Source organism: Gasterosteus aculeatus, chromosome 9, assembly GCF_964276395.1.
Source record: "Gasterosteus aculeatus chromosome 9, fGasAcu3.hap1.1, whole genome shotgun sequence".
Classification (NCBI taxonomy): Eukaryota; Metazoa; Chordata; class Actinopteri; order Perciformes; family Gasterosteidae; genus Gasterosteus; species Gasterosteus aculeatus.
The window spans coordinates 19,536,984-19,553,407 of NC_135696.1; the positions used below are offsets into that span (position 1 = coordinate 19,536,984).

General features: G+C 48.4%; 2 protein-coding genes across 5 annotated transcripts; both read right to left on the reverse strand.

The window, feature by feature from the left end:
- Positions 1-929: 929 nt before the first annotated feature.
- On the reverse strand, positions 930-9,157 carry txndc11 (thioredoxin domain containing 11). The gene is made up of 13 exons (XM_040187349.2): positions 8,818-9,157; positions 7,752-7,848; positions 7,531-7,650; positions 7,324-7,421; positions 6,942-7,071; positions 6,753-6,846; positions 6,495-6,607; positions 6,200-6,403; positions 4,956-5,541; positions 3,744-3,904; positions 3,537-3,649; positions 3,353-3,433; positions 930-3,159 (listed from the first exon to the last, which is right to left on the reverse strand). Exons 1-13 carry the CDS (start codon positions 8,940-8,942, stop codon positions 2,649-2,651), a joined length of 2,433 nt encoding a protein of 810 aa, XP_040043283.2. The 5' UTR covers positions 8,943-9,157; the 3' UTR covers positions 930-2,648.
- Positions 9,158-9,907: 750 nt separating this feature from the next.
- On the reverse strand, positions 9,908-16,102 carry LOC120825633 (bifunctional apoptosis regulator). 4 transcript variants are annotated; one of them, XM_040187352.2, is made up of 9 exons: positions 15,815-16,102; positions 14,154-14,454; positions 13,705-13,803; positions 13,294-13,387; positions 12,152-12,324; positions 11,925-12,069; positions 11,430-11,609; positions 11,114-11,310; positions 9,908-10,970 (listed from the first exon to the last, which is right to left on the reverse strand). In XM_040187352.2, exons 2-9 carry the CDS (start codon positions 14,444-14,446, stop codon positions 10,778-10,780), a joined length of 1,374 nt encoding a protein of 457 aa, XP_040043286.2. In that variant the 5' UTR covers positions 14,447-14,454; positions 15,815-16,102; the 3' UTR covers positions 9,908-10,777. The 4 variants fall into 4 exon arrangements, with proteins under 4 accessions (XP_040043286.2, XP_040043285.2, XP_040043287.2 ...); XM_040187351.2 differs by having other exon boundaries at positions 15,560-15,940; XM_040187353.2 differs by having other exon boundaries at positions 15,351-15,916.
- Between the last annotated feature and the right edge of the window lie 322 nt (positions 16,103-16,424).

The window sequence follows — 16,424 nt, forward strand, 5'->3', positions numbered from 1 at the left end:
TCTAACTTTGTAAAACTCTGACGGTGTTGAATAACACGACATATAACAACTTTAGTGACAGCTGTCACGTTCAGAATAATTGAATTTTGATGGCTGTGTTATAAGTGTGATGCTTCGCAAGGCAACATGTCTGTTAGAGCAGCACCAAATAAATCATTTCCATAACGCCGACGGGGTCGGAGCGAGGACCGATTGTTCTTCTAATGACTGTTAGTATTATACTTAGGTCGTGAAATTGGGTTTGCAATGGTTTTTTAGCTAGCGCACCCTGTTGATGAGCCCCAATATTGGGTTGACATCTAGCATGTATGTGGGGCGTAAAACAAATTGTTTTGGAGGAAAACACTAAACAGGAATTTGGCCATTTTGTGTTTTTTGAACAGCTTAAGTTGATGTAATTTAACAAACTCTTCCGATAAATTCAATTGCTGTAGTTTACTAAACTACTCCTCGGGAATTAATTGGATCAACATGAAACTTGTTTAATATCAATCAAGATAAAAAATTCCCTAAAGCTGGCGGTATCGTTGAACTGAACATTGGCCCAATTCCCGATAAACAATTTCAACGTTAATTAATTTAGTACTTTAGTTAATTACATAATTGGACTTTAAAAAAAAAAAAAAAAACATTCTGTTGACCGAACATATTTGAATTTTTTTTTTTTTAAGTTTGATACATACTTTGATACTATTTTACTTCCTTTTTCGTGACTTTTTTGAGATTATCAGTTTTCACTTTCCCAAAAACTTTGATTTCTTTTTACAATATTTTTCAACTTAACACATTTGGACTTTTTTCTATACATTTTCCAACAAAAAATGACTTTTTTTTTCAAGGGTCAGGTCATATTTATCTCAATTGCACTGACTTTTCATTTTTTATTTACCTAAAATAAATAGTGTCACCAATTTACAATAAAACACACATCGAGTTGAAAGCTTTTTAATCAGTAAAAACAGGTGCAATATTTCACATGTAAACAATTGCAGCATCTCATTTTCAATACCTGAAGAGTTACAAAGAAAGTATTTTAGAAACTCAAGGATTCCTGTAAAAATAGATCAGTTTAACAAAAGAATAAAATCCCTTAAAAAAAAAGTTTTAAATTAATTGACAATTATTCTGCACCTGCTCACCTTCAGGTCAGTGAGCAGGTGCCACATCTTCAGTTTTAAATAAGTCTCCTCTTCATCAGTAGCCCTTTCTCCCTACATCACTGACCTGTAGTCTTTCCACCGCAAATCTATTAATTAAGACCTCCATCGCCTCTCAGCTTGTATCAGCATCGTAGTGCTTTTATACAGTTTGATCCTTTATTTCCAATACTCCCGCCACGCTTACATGTCATGCTAATGAACTTTTCCACGGTGCTTATTCCACAAGCAGAGCCAGAATCAGACCGTCCACGTTTTACCCCCTGAACAATATTTAAGGGAAAATACGGCCCCAAAAAAACTAAATGTCATACACGTTACTCAGATGGTCCAAAAAATAATGCCCTTTCGAATCAACATTAGTACGTATATTATTAGACGCACTTCCTGAGAGCCCCTTTGTCAGTCAGGGATGCTGAACCGTGGTAACCCGTGGCAACCTCATGTGACCATTTGTGAGAAGTCATTTGCAAAATGATACTAGGACAATTAATTGTTAATTGTTGTAAGTTAAAATGAATACTTCATTGACGGTACAAAGCTACCCGCCATGGTGTCATAAATGTCACTCCTTTATTGCATTGTGGGATTTTTTTTATTTTGGCAATTAAAAAATTCTTTTTTAGCATAGTAGAATACTGGAATAGAATTAAGCTCTTTTGGGTATAAAAAGAAGAAACCTGCATCGCGTTGTGTGGGTCGGACTCATCTTTCCACTTATTGTTCTGGAGAAAGAAGCTGATCCTCAAAAATGTTGATTGAACTTTAATTAGCCATTGAAGTATCATATTTGAATTCTTAATTTAAATTTACTAAGCTACTATGTATCAAACTTCTCTCCCTCTGCAATCATTCCATCCATAAGAAGCCTTTCAATGTGAAAACATCCCGAAAAGTAGATGTTTTAGTGACGATGATCAGTAAGGCTACAAGTTAAATCAATTATGGTTACAAACTCCAACAGCCGTGAGGAAAACGTCATTTGTATTGAAACAAGTAAAAGAGAAACTAGATGAGTGACGAGTACGACTCGATAGAGTTAGTGATTGTACAGACTTTACCATGCAGGCCGATGTAATGAGCTACAGGGTTGTGTGAAAAGCACCTTTCTTATGCAAAACTAACAGGGGATGCAGAGAATTGGGCTGCAGAGTCTGTGAGGTTAAATTCTTCTCTGCAACCTTCAACCGAAAGAACATTTTGGAAAGCACAGTTGGCACGGAATTTCTAGTGTTTTTCTTCGAGTGGATGAGACCACGTTCCTGACAGCGCAGGGGAGCATTCTGTCTCTCACCAACAGTCCGGCTTCCCCTCGCTGCGCATCCACTTCTTCTTCTTCTTCTTCTGCCCTGACGGCAGCGGCCTTAGACCTCCTCCGTACTGATCGCGGCCGTCATTTCCTCCTCGTTTGCTCTGATCCGTGAGAGAAACCTCAGGTCTCTTTGCTTTCCCGCCTCTCCCTCTCGGGTGTCCCCACAGACTTTTGAAAGGTCAGGAGGCCACGTGGCTTCTTTTCCGTTCCGCCCCCTTCCTGTCCTCCTCCGCCTGCCCTTTGACCTCCGTCCGCTCCTTCAGCGCCACCAGCAGCACCCTGAGCAGCGCGTTCTCGTTCAGCAGGCTTTCCGAGGTGTCCGCCAGCTCCTGCAGCCGCCCCACCGCCTCCCCGAGCTGCCGGCTTTTCTCCCGGTGCTGCTCCTCCAAGCTCCGCCTCTCCCTGCGCAGCTCCGCGTTCTGCGCCTCCAGGCTGAGGGCGTCGAAGGTCAGCCGGCGATTGTCGCGCCACAGCTGCGCCAGCTGTCGGGAGAGGCGCTGGCGGGCGTGACTCAGCGCCTGCACCTCTCGCCGGAGCGCCGCGAACTCGGCGCGGAGGACGGCGCCGGCTGCCCGGCCCGCCGCCGGTTCGTCGGCGTGCGGCACGGAGCCGGAGTGCTGCAGGATGAAGTGAAGCAGGTTGGGTAGTGTGATGGGCAGGTCGTCGGGAAACTTCACGCTTTCGGGTTTTCTTGAAAAGGAGCCGAAACAGAAGAAGAAGAAGAACGTTTTTTGTGTGACAAAACCTTTCAAATTCAGTTTCAATATTTTAGTTTGGTCTGACCAGTGATGGTTGTGGTTGATTCAATCGACTCATCGTTTCAGTTCTAAAGAGCAATGTCCGGGTGTTACTGAAGGAATACCAATGTTTGCGTGCTTCTTACCTGTATTTTGGAAACAGAAGAATAGAAGGAACGTGATCCACCATGAACTCCCACGGGAGATCGTTACGTGCAACGTTCACCCTACACAGAACGCACAACGTGGGTCATTTAGTCCGACGGTTGGGCCAGAAAATGAACGAACCAGAAAGAATATATCAGCAGTGCCACAACGTAAAAACGTTACCTGGCCACAGTGATGGTGCTGTTTCCCTGCAACAATCTGGCCAGCTGGATGAGGACGTGGTTGAGGACGGAGCAGAATCCACACCACTGAGTGTAGTAGAACAGCAGCACATCCTGCAGGAGAGGATGCGCACACAAACGCACACATTCACCTCCGCAAACTCCCCGAAGTCCACGTTGGGAGTAAACTCAAACCGCCTTCTCTCACCTTTTGGAGGTCCATGACGGCCGGCAGGAAGGAGGAGGTGGTGAGTTCAGTGAGGAGGCGGCGCCTGGTCTCCCCGTCTCCTGCGTTCCCGTCTTCCTCTTCTCCCACCAGGTGTCTCTGTAGCAGGCTGTACGGAGCGCTGAAGTTCCTGATGAAGGCCTCTTCGATGACACAAGGAAACGCGCACGGCGCGTGAAAACGGATCGATGGACGCATTTGAGAAATTTTGAAAAGTGTGTTTTGGTTCATTAGAAACATGAAAGTAAAAGCATGACATCGGTGTGCCGAGGATCACATGGAAACAACACGCTGTCGAGGTGACTATTCCCCTGCGAGTATGCAAACGTCTGCGGTCGTGCAGGAAATGCAAAGCTGCCGTTTGCCTCATGTGATCAGAATCACCGTGTGTCGTTTGGTTGTCACACAACTGACACACATTTGTGCGCAGGCTCTAATCCCGAAAACCATTTGGTAAATAAAAATACGAGTCTCCATTAGGATGTTTAGAAAAATTGATTTTAGATGGATCACGTCTGTAAACTATTGGATTGTTTTTGGTTGTTAATGTAACATCGTCAGTGTAGCGGTCACAGCCGTGGGGACACGACTTGGTGAGAGTGAAGCCTGGTTTATGCTTCTGCGTGTCCCTTGCGTCGCTTTTCATCCTTGCGTCCTTGCGCGTGTCGACCCATTTTTCATTTTCCGCAGCGCACCAGGCTGCGATTGGTCCGCCAACTACGTCCTTTACGGAGTCTCACATTTCCGCTTTCACAGCCCGATCGCCGCACATTATTAAAACGAAGGATGTTTACGAGAGAACGGATCAGATTTAAGAGCTTTTGTCGGAAGAAATGCGCAAATATGAGCGCTTCTACAAGCCGTCATTGGCGGGTTGTAGAAGCGGGTTGGATTCACGGAGGGAGATCGCCGCAGACGCCGGTTTGCCGGTCGAGAGGCGCGCAAAGTCGTGGAGGAAAATACGGGACGAATGTGTCCGCGATGAAAAGCAGCAGTGGCGATGCACGGGGCAATAAAGTCTATGATAAATAAACAAACAAATAAACAAATAGACGTGACTCTCTAGGTCGTCCTCAACAAAAACACGTCACTCCGCCTGTTGTTCTGGCGGTGAACTGCTCTGCAGACGCAGACGCATGCCTTAAATTCCTTAAATTCCCTGAGTGCTTTCAAAGTGCTTCCTTCTCGTCTTACCCAGCGACTCGGTGAGCGTGGCTGCCGGGCGGCGCCGGAGAACGTAGTGGACCTCGTCCTTCAGGTCCACGATAGTGGCAAAGGGCCCGCCGAGCGGCGGGCTCCTGTCGGCGGCCGCCCCGAGCCGCACCGCCAGGGGCCGGTTCAGAGCAACGTCCAGCACGTAAAACCTCAGCGTCCGGTTGGTCCGACAACGCAGCCCCGTGAACCCGCCCCCGCCTGAGGGAGCGGCGGGCGAGTGCGGCTCCTCTCCGGGTCGTGACCCATCGAGCGCAGGTGCCACCGCCCTGCAGCAGGCGCTGTGTCGCCCAAACGGGCCGTAGCTGCTCAGGAAGCCGCTGCAGCCCGCCGAGGGGGAGGTCGCCCCGGACGCGGCGGGGGGTCCGCGCGGGCAGCAGCGCCCGAGGTGAGGCGCGGGGGAGAAGGTGCAGCGGGCGGAGGGGCCGGCCGCGCTCCACGGGGACACACTGAGGCACACCTCGCACACACTGGTGCTGGACTCCGGCAGGAGAAGTGACCTGCAGCAGTGACCTTTGACCCGGCTGCTGATGTCGCAGGAATGGTAACGCACAGCGACGTCTGCCACCTGGAAGCAATCACATGGAAGTTAACTGGGAGCATCAACATGAATGAAGATACATTTGGTGAAATATGATTGTAAGTCTGCACATCCGCAGCTCAGTATGTAGGTCTTATGTGGAGAAAGTAGGATTGTACAACCTCAATTTAATAATTACAGATTTCTTAACATTTGTTATATATTTATAACCGTTTTGTCTGGAGCCGATGAGCTCATTTGTAAATCACTTCACAACAACGCAATTCAACAGGCCTTAAATAAGACAACATGTAGATGCGCAGAGAAGAGAAAGGCGAAGACACACATATTGGATTTGCCAATCAAATGAAAAGAAATCAGCAGGAAATGCTGGAGTAGATCAGTGGGAAGTTGTTCCTGATGTGCAGTGCATCATAAAACTAAACATTATCTAAGATAAAATCAATATATTTGAGTTTTCCCAGGGAAAACAAAGGACCTAAACTGGCTCTACGGTTGAGAGTGTAACCGGAGGAGAGCAGTGCGCTAAGAGGACTCAACTAGTGTTGTTCCCTTCACCTGCCCATCAGGGACCTTCCATTCACTCCCCATGGTCACAGGTATCCACACATTTGGTCTTTTGAATCAAATCCAGCTCTAAAATGAATGTTTTAGTTGGTGTTGTTTTTTTCCCCCCTTTGCTCACCTGCTGCAGCACCGGATCGGGTTCGGACCCGAGCGGATTGTGCGGCAGGAACAGCAGCAGCGCGGGACCTTTAGTGAGCTCGCGCTCCAGCAGGCGGGACTTTGTCCCCGGAGGCTGCAGCCACTGGAGGACGGTCTCGCGGTGTTCAAACACCCAGCTGCAGATGGCGTCCGACGTGAAGTTGAACTCCCTTCGGGGGAAAATCTGACAAAAAAGGGGGAAAGCAGGAGGTCGGTACATCCAGGCACGTATCCAGCACCGAACACCATGTGTGACGATGGATCACGCCGCTCACCAGAGAGGAGTTAAATCTTCTGTACAGATAAACCGTTTCATCTTCCCTCACCGAGATGGCCTCGGCCACCTTCCTGTTGGTCACGACTCCAAAGCGCACGACGCCGCGGAAATCTGCGCCGGGACAACAGAGACGCAAACACGCGTTGGACCCTTTTTTAATCGTCACTGTCAAATAGCCCCGGTTTCCCAGACCCGGTTCTTTCTGATCTAATCACAGTGCTGGAAGTGCAAAACCGGCCGCGTGACCCCTACGTACCCCTCCTTAGGGCCTGCAGTGCAGAGGACAGATACGTGACGTATCCCGGCGGCTGAGGAGACGAGTCGAACTGGAAGAAGCCCACCACTCGCGGCTGGAGACACACAGGACACAACATTACACCGGGCGCAAATAAACGCCGCGATGGAAGAACGCGCCCAGGTCGGCTCAATCTGGAGCCGGCGCTACCTCGTGGCAGGAGAGGAACTCCTCCAGCGAGGCTCTGGACGGGAGGTACGTGAGCGGCGTGATGACTCGGAGAACGAAGCTTTCCACGTACGGAGCCACGAGCGGACCTTTGTACTCTATAGGGCCAAACCTGCGGCAAAGAGACAAAGACGGATCAAGAAGGGAAACTGCTGAACTGTAGGCAGTGGGGTTAATTAATTGTAGGATAAAAGATTAACATTCAGGGGAAGCGAGCGATAACAACCGTCAATCAATGACTTGGGAGCTTCCCAAACGACAGCCATCCGGCAGTCAACGGAGGCCAGAATGTAAAAGTCACCGCTGTTCGGTTACATTTGACCACTTTGGAACCGGAATAACTGAAAGGACGAGCGTCCCTCACCTCCTATAAAACAGATGGATGACCGGGTACTGATAGAAGCGGTTCTGCTTCCTGCATTTCCCGTGACTCCACCAGCAGTTAACGGCCAAAAACTGCACCTGAGAGAGAGAGAGGGAGAGAAGCAGTTTTACCCCTTTGTGATTCAGACGGCTGATTGCCGTTCGGGGCCATTGAAGCGTCCTGCGGAGGGCTTGTATTGTTCTGTACCTGTTTGGCCAGTTTCCTCGCCACCTGCTGCACCTCCTGCCGGGCAGCCATGGAGTGAGCGCACCACGGCGCATAGAAGAAGATGAGCGAGACCTCCGCCAGGCTCCTGAGACGCTCCATCTGCAGGCAAAGGGCGCGTCAAGACAACGGCACAAACGTGCGGGCGAGGGAGACGGGGGACACGCGTGGAATCAAACCGACCGACTGGGAACAAGGCTCACCTGGTCGAGTTGACCCAGGTAGAGGTCGACCACCGGGGCCTCGGCAGAGAAGAACCGCACCGGAGGCCGGGCCGCTGCCACCACATCTTTGGCGCGGCTACGGGAACAATTGATTTGATGTTGAGGCAGAAATCACAACGGCGCCGAGAGGCGACCGAACCCGGGGCACCGTCACAGGCGGAGGAGCAAAGGGGGCACCGTCACAGGCGGAGGAGCATGTGGGGAATATTTACAATTTGCTTGAACTTTGCAATCACAAAGCCTATAGGATCAGATAGAACATATGTCACTTAGTGCTGCGGTTTCAATTGGTTAAATAGAAAGAAAACGCATTTTACTAAAGTTGTATTAGTTTATCTGGCAAACATGGCTGGAATTCTCCGGTTTGCTGCCTTTTTATTGTTGTGAACTGAATCTATTGACGTTTTGAATTGTTTATCACACAGATCGTTTGAAGATGTCCCTTTGGTGCCCTTGTAATAGGTAGATTTTCACAATAAAAAGGACTTTAATATTTGAAATGGGTGATTCTACTTATTTTGATCAGGAAATAGTTTTCTTATTCCACTTCAATAACATAATGAATGATGTGCGTCTACTTGTAATCGAGTACAACTACAATACAATTACAGTTGGCTGCTTACAGTCAAAACAAATGCAAACTACATTTCTTCCACCACAACCGGATAAAAAGCAGGATGTATCAGATCATTTGCAAGAAAGTTTCCCCTGTTTTAAACCTCCACAGATGTCTTCCTTTTGGACGTAAATGCGTTTTATACTACAGAGTTATGGTGGTTATACACTGACGTCTTTGACCTTATTTAAAAATGTAAAGACCAAAAACTTTTTTTTAAAAGACTTAAAAAAGAACTTGATAGACTCTTGGCCAGTTGACGGTCTGTTTAAACGGGCTTAACGCATTAGATAATTAATCCTCTTTTCTTTTAAGTGCACGTCCTTCTCAGAGGAGCCAAACACGATCAAGTCCTCGGTCGGCTTCAAGTAGGTTACCTTATAAACGCAGAGCCGCTCGCTCACCTGAGGACGCGTCATCTTATCTCACCTGCACGTGAACCTGGCGGCCAGCAAGAGCAGCACGCCGACCCCCAGAGCCCCGCAGAGCAGAGCCGGTCTCCGGGCCATCAGAAGCAGCACCTGCCGGAGAGACTGCCGCACCCGGCGCAGCATTACGGGCTGTCGGCTGCGCGTCCCATTTATACGCCCCGGCCGGCGCCCAACGCGTCCATTTGCCCCCGCGGGTGGGGGCGGGTGGTGGGGTGTTAGCGGAGGCGCGGTACGGGGTTAAGCTGGATTGGACATGGGCGCCGTTGGTGTCCAAACGACTCAAACGCGGTCGAACCAACCTTTCTTCCCCACGTAGACTTTTCACTTCCGCAACAATGACGTAGAGGGAGGGACCGTAAAAAGCTGGAGGTCATGAAAAAGAACGGCTACGTTTTACGGTGGTAAGCTAAGCAAAATAAGTAGGTGACTTACGTTGGTGGGGAATCACATTGGTCAAATTGATTATGCGTATCATGCATGTATAAAAGTTCAAAGGGGTTTTTAGTTAATTTTTCCTATTGTGTCTTTCGGGCTCTTTGTAGACGGTCCCTACGCAGTGCGGGGGACGGACCACTAGAGGGCGGTCGTTCTTCAGGTTTCAATCGATGGAACTTTATTCATAAAGCACCCGATAGCACCGCTCTCTCTCTCACTAGTGTTATATTTACTTTATCCAATGTTTTTCCTCCATTTGGTCAGTTTTAGTCATTTAGTCAAAAGCCTGACTAATAATGTGAGTCTTTCCATTTTTAGTTTGTGGAGCAAGTTCAAGATTTGTTATCCAACCGTGTAGGAACCACACATCTCTTATCCAAAGTGACTTTAAACACAATATATAAATAAACAAGTTATAAGAAGTAAGAATTTCCTCGATAGTTTATATATCTACGACCGTCAGAAAAGCGATGAGTTAATTTAAGAAACCGTGTCCGGGCACAGTGTTGCATTTCTCATTTGCATCAATTGAAAGATATTAAAGGAGGTTATGTTTTGTGAGGTTTAAGATGTGGATCCATTTTGTGTAGATCACTTCCAGTTATGGTTATTTTTGCTGTGGTTTTTGTGCCATTCAGATCATCCTCAAACTATTTTACCTGTCCTTGTAAACATATTTAACTTTATTAAATTACAATTATTATCCCGAAATGAATACGTCATGAGAAAAACAAATCCACAACAGCATTAAATGATATGAAAATCTTGATTTGCCCTTTTACAGTCAAGAACAAATTCACAGTGTCGAACGTTTAAGTGCAAATAATTAAAAAAAATGAATTAAGTCTTTCCACCCATCAAATAAAACACATACTGCAAACAAAATGTTTCTGAATAATACAGAAAAATGTGCAACAATGTTTTTTGGCAGTACGTGCCAATGAAATACGCCATGAACAGGATTTATACACACTTACATTGCTGCTTCTTGCAAACTGATACTTTTAGAGCAGAAGTTGTTCACTTAACTGGTTTTGGATTAAATGCCATCAAGACGAATGATAAAAGTAAAAAAATAAAATATAGCGATACTTTGTTCCACCTTCGGTCTCTGTGCATAAAAAAAAAGCTCTCCGGACTGCAGCCATCGCAGCGCTTCAAAGCTATCAGAAAGCGGCGAGGCCGTCGCCGGCCGCCACCGGGGTTCGAACGCGACTCCTCGTTTGCATAAACCGCCCTCTCGACCGTTTAGGCAACGTGGTTTATGAATGCACTGCAGTCCTTCCAATCAATGACGCCACCGGTACTCATCTCCTTGGCGTCGGGTCTCCTTCACTCGCTCAAAGCAGCCATCCGGCAGAGAGACGAGGGCGCCAAGCGAGGAGATGTCCTTTTCCACCCGCAAATAAGCCAGCTTCATGTCGTGTGAGGACACCGCTCGAAATAAACACGTCATCTTTTCAGCCAACGGATTTATGGCTTCCCCCATCCGCTGCGAACTGCGCAGCGTCTACGGGGCCCGGTCACAGCGCCTGCGTCTCCGGGTGCATGAGCTGCTGCACCACCAGGTCGATGTTGATGATGGGACTGAAGTAGAGCGCCCAGTAGAAGAGGCAGTTGCACACAAACTGAGGGACGAAAGGCCACATGAGGGCGAAGGCGAAGCCCTGAGATAACATCTTCCACAAGTGGTTCCACATCTTGCGCGGCAGAGACCTGAAGACGGCGGAAAATGGAAGTTAGTGGCACGCGGCCTCCTCGGGAACCCAATTGGAGCTTAAAGCAGCTCAATTCTGAATGTTACCCTCTCACTTTCTCATCATCATGTAGTGGGTTTTTTGCATAAAAGGGCCATGTACCTGATAGTGACTCTGGTCAAGAGTCTCCACAGGAGGCAGCCCTCCAGCACCGACAGCAGCATGGCGTTGACGATGATGAAGCGAGACGTCCAGTAGTGGACGGCCAGCCAGTCCCACGCGAACTCCGCTATCAGCTGGTACGGAAGCAGCAGGTACTTCACCAGGAACTCCGCCCACTGCTGCCAACTGGGCTCCAACTAGCAGAGGGGGAGCACAGAGAGCGAGCGATGACGGTTGGGGGGGGGGGAGTGACGGACAGGCGAGGCGCGGTTTTGTCGGGTCCTGACGAGCTGAACGGAGAGGAGGGGGGGGTCACCTGTGCGTCGAGGAAGCTGGTCTCCATCGACTGGCCGATGTGCGAGATGGCCGGACAGCAGGTGTGCAGGAAGGGCAGGAAGGTTTCAGAGTAGTCGAATAAATACAGGTAGAAGAGCGTGAGACGGGGGGAGCGCTTCAGAGCGTACAGCAGGAACAGGGACTTCCCCGCGTTGATGGCCTGGCAGAGCGGGACAGAAGGATACAGAGGCCGAGTTGACCGTCTTTAGGATTCATTCTTAAGATTTCAATCGGAACGCACTTCAGGGGAGAATCCGAAAGCAAAAAGGTCAGATTAATTATGTGTTACTAGAACATGTTTCTGTAGTGGAGGTGGACGCAAAACAAGTTTTACGCTGACTTGTTTAGGGATACGATGACTTACGATACACCGACTTCTTATTCAAGGATGAAAAAAAAGTATATATATATGATAAACTAAAAACGTTAATGAGTGAATGAGTTTCTTCCTCCTGGAGCAGAGAAGACTCTTCACCTTGTACTCCCAGAGGTTCTGCGGTGGTTTCACCCCGAGGGTTTTCACTCGGTTCAGTTCGGCCAGAACGGCCCGCCGGTGAGCCGGATTCTCGATGCTGAACGGAGGCTTTAACAACTCCTCCTCCCCGAGCATCAGCAGCAGCCTGCAGCGGAGGACACGGGGATCGTCAAACGCGTCCACGTCAGATGCCACGCAGACACGCCGCCGGGCTGCGGAATTCTTACCTCCCGTTGACGCTCTCCTGCTGGAAGGGTTCTCGGTAGAGCTGTGCCCAGGGCCCCAGGTTTTCCAGCCAGGACACCACCTCCTCCGGCGCCCAGTGGGACACCGGCTTGCTGATCAGCAGGTCGTGCTGCTCCACCGCGCCGCTGCCCCAGTGAAACACCAGCACCATCAGCTAGGAACACGCAAAAAAAAAAAGGGAGGAACGGGGAACACTTTAGATGCAAAGAAATGGTTTGCTTCACGGCGCCGCTGCAGCAGAGGAGGAGGAGGAAGAGGAGGAGGAGGAGGATTGACAGGTTTGCATGGCGGCTGGAATTCCTCTCAGGCCGGACTGGTGCCAACTGGCCAAATAGATTAACTTGTTGTATACGACTGCATGAATAAAGCTCACACGTTCACAGCAAGACAGTAAGTAAATACGTCACTGATGTTCACTCCCCCACGGGAAAAAAACCCACAACTAAAAACCAACAAAGTGGATAAACATTAGTCTAAAGAAGGTGCACACGGAATATTAAGATTTTAGTGGACATAAAGTCAGACACCTACACCTTCAAGATTTACTAAACACGCATCCACTACCTAAATGATGCAACTGTACAAACCGCAGCTCATCGTGTGTTATTTTCCAGTACACTTGAGTGCCAAGAAAGTCATAAAGCAACAACATCCAAACCCACTAACGCCGAGTACACAGTCCCAGGTCCTGTTTGCTGAAAGAACCTGATTCCATAGTGAAACTGGGTTAAAATAAAGGACCAGGCGCTTTTCTGTTTACGTGCTGCACACACACACACACGCACGCGCGCACACGCACGCACATACGCGCACACACACACGAGGCTCCCGACTGCCACATGGACAAAATAAACATGATCTGTCTACATGATGTGAACACTGACCTCATCATCTGCCAAACTGATGACTTTTAAATATTACAGCGCACTTTTGTTAAAATAAGTTTAAACCGCAGCCGCTGAATGTAGACAAATTATTCCAAAGGGAATAAACGGTGACATTACCTGAATAACCCAAAGAGTCAGGTTCACTATTACTTTCCCCAGAGGAGCGTTTGTCAGTATCATCATGAATCCTTATAAACGGGGAGCCGATCAATCAGCTATTTTTTTGATGTACTTACAGCCACAAAACAGAGCGCAGTCAGGACTCCAGAGAAGAAGACGCCTGCTCCTTTGTGCTTGTTTGTCGTGGATCTCCCCAAGTTGTCGCCGTACCTGAAAACATGCAGCAGAACAGACACAAGGCGAGTTAATGGGCGAGACGATCAGCACGGTGAGAAAGCTCCATGTTGGACTTGCATTGGCTGTAACGTCTGCACCAGGTTTTTATGGAGGAAGGAGGACACATAGAAAGAAAAAAAGGCGCCATCCATCATTTATTTCCTACCTTCTTGTGATAAATTGCCCGCCGTGAGTTTGATAATGTCGTAGGAGCGCAGCGCTACACGAATGGAGGACTCCGCTCTGTGAACGCCAAGCGTCCTAAAGCGTCACACCAAAACAGCATTCCATCATAGATCATAACGTCCTACCTCTGGAAGGCCAGCAAGGTCCGGGAGGTGTTGGCGTTGGCATCAATCTCTTCTCTCCTCCGCTGAACGACGTCACTGAACAGCTTTTCGGTTGCATCCCTGGAGAGGAGAGCGTTGCGTTAATGGGTGCGATTAGCCGACGAAAGCGTCCGCCAGCCAAGTTCATGCTGAGGAAAAAGGCAGCTGACCGGATGCCGAAAGGGAAAGTCAGACACGGGCACGGTGGAGAATACGTGGCACTCATCGCACTCATTCTTAAGGGGGGGATGTGTCACTAGAGCGGTAACCCCAGCGGATCATCCGATCGGCAGTAGAATCCCAGAATGCACAAAAGGGTACCCAGTCTGTAGCTCTCAGCTCTATTCTGCATGTGGGTTGAAGTGTGTAAACACTGCGGTCAGAACGCCACACATTCCTTCCCCGACCCGAGCTGCGTGTGAAAGTCATACCTCAGCAGAATGTTGATTTTGGGAAAGCCGGCCCACTTCTCCCGGCACTCCGGGCACTCGTTTTTGCGAGAGGACTCCCACCAGCCGGCCAGACAGTGGCGGCAGAAGTTATGGCCGCAGGTCAGGGTGGTGGGGTTCACCAAGATGTCGTAGCAACAGTGGCACGAGAACTCATGTTCCGAGATGTCGCTGGGGGAGGGCTTCGACCCGGGAGAGTCGGATAAGTGGAGGCGGTCGTCCGCGGAGACGTCCACATCGTCTTCAAATGAATGCCACTCCATCTGGTGCAGCATGTCCAAGTCTGGGTAAGAGGAGAAACAAGGTCTCAAAATAACTAAACGCTTCTCAGAGACAAGAGAGTCGCTAATCGTTTTAGCCCTCAAGGTTCTTCAGTGCTTTACTGCACAAAGACAGCGTAACTTGATATGAACGCAGACTTGTATCCTGTGATGGATTTGTGAAGCGTTCACTGCCAGTCAGAATGTGATTTGAAGGTGGTCCGCATTCAGGTTTTTCCATTGGGTTCATGAAATTTGCCAATTACAGCCAGTAATGGTTTAATTTGTTGCATAATAATCCTTAGCGGCTACAAAGATGTAATTTTGCTATTTTAAATCATAGTAGCATTAAAAAAACAAAACAATGAAGGACTAAATGGGCTAAAGCCACCTGAAACCGGACAGATTATTATTCAAATGGATTTCAACATACCAAAAGTGTGCAAGAGTGAAAACAATTTCCAATACAAAATGCAACAGATTGCTGCAATATTGATTTCATGGAGTCCAAATGGAAAAAACCCTAAATGACGCAAACAGCCATAAGACCATAGTGATGGTGTAAATATGCACAACCGTTAAGTCACCACAGTGCACATATACCTAACAACAGGTACACAGTGGAATACAGCCCTTTCGCTTTGAATGCAAATTGATAAAATGCAACAAAAACCCTGATTCTAAATAAAACATGTATTTGGAATAGAGGTACAGGATTTTCCCACAATCTGCATAAAACAGATTCCTTGATTTCAATTCGAGTAACGTAAACGTACCGTTACCTTATCAGAATACTTAACTTGGTCAGAGGCCATAGCTTCATACAGCAAACACGGAGTATGTTAGACACTAATAGCGACTTTACACTAAAGTGAAAGCGATCACATCCTGCTCCGGACGTTAGCTGTAACTAGCTTACAGTTAGCATGTCGTTAGCCGCTTAGCAGTCAGGTCAGCGACTATCCGTAACGTCACCGCTCCGTGTGGCCCAAACGTTAACCGGTGAGCCGTTAGCTTGAAGACCGGTGTGCTGGTTAACAACGCGCCGTCGAGTTACAGCGAACGTCAGCGTAACACGTCGGTGACAGCTGGTGAATTGCATCCAACAAGCCGACAGCTTCCGCTCACCTCAGGAGCGGCCCTTCCCGGAAGAGGACATCGCGGGCGGGTTAAAACATCGCGGCTGCGCTTCTCGCAACCGTCAAACCTTCGAAAGGGGAGATTGACGAGGAATAATATTCAGCTCGAGCCGCTGTCGCCGGAGCGTCGACCGCGCGCTGCCGGTGGAAAGCCCCTTGACGCACCCATTCACGCGCACGTCCGCGCACCCGCACGCGAGTACCTGACAAAGGCCGCGCGCGTGTCATCGGCACGCCGGCTCACCTGTCCGCGCAGCTGGAGCCCGTCGGGCCGGAGGCAGACGGCGTGCGGGGCGTGCGGGGCCTTCCCTCCTTCTCTCCTTCTCTCCTTCCCTCGGGGATGACGCAAAGACAGCTGATTGCGGCCATGTGGCTTTTTGAAAGAGGCGTCGGTTCAAAGTTCAGATCACGTTCGGTCACCGAATCTGAGGATCGGGACTAAAGTGTGAGGCGACCGCGATAATGACCAAACAGTTACCCATTAACTTACACGTCGTCTCTGCGGGTGCAGGATGAACATGCGCTGTATGTCAAAGGTGGGAAGGAAATTGGTGCATTTACTCAACTTTCATTTCACATTTTATTTTACGACTTTAGTTACGACTTACTTTACATACTAAATAATGTATTGGAATATAACTGGATTGGAAGAGTAGAGCTCCATAAAATGTAAATACTCTGCAAATGTGTCACCTACATTGGTGCATTATTACATTAGGAGATGCATGAGATCAGTAACTACCTTGGTACATAGACACAATCCGTGTTTTATTATTATTTTTATTTGTGTGCCCATATTAATATCAAATTAAAACTGATTACGACATGACGCCTGTCTGTTTTCCATGACGTCA

Bases quoted from the DNA above. Each gene is read 5' to 3' on its own strand.
- LOC120825633 (XM_040187352.2), bottom strand. From the start codon at position 14,446: ATGCTGCACCAGATGGAGTGGCATTCATTTGAAGACGATGTGGACGTC. The intron at 13,388-13,704 runs GTAGGACGTTAT...GCATGTTTTCAG, and splicing joins ACCTTGCTGGCCTTCCAGAG to GTACGGCGACAACTTGGGGA. The intron at 11,610-11,924 runs GTGAAGAGTCTT...CCGCTCTGCCAG, and splicing joins AGAACCTCTGGGAGTACAAG to GCCATCAACGCGGGGAAGTC.
- txndc11 (XM_040187349.2), bottom strand. From the start codon at position 8,942: ATGCTGCGCCGGGTGCGGCAGTCTCTCCGGCAGGTGCTGCTTCTGATG. The intron at 7,849-8,817 runs GTGAGATAAGAT...TTGTTCCCGTAG, and splicing joins GCCGCCAGGTTCACGTGCAG to CCGCGCCAAAGATGTGGTGG. The intron at 7,072-7,323 runs GTGAGGGACGCT...TCTTTGCCGCAG, and splicing joins ATCCATCTGTTTTATAGGAG to GTTTGGCCCTATAGAGTACA.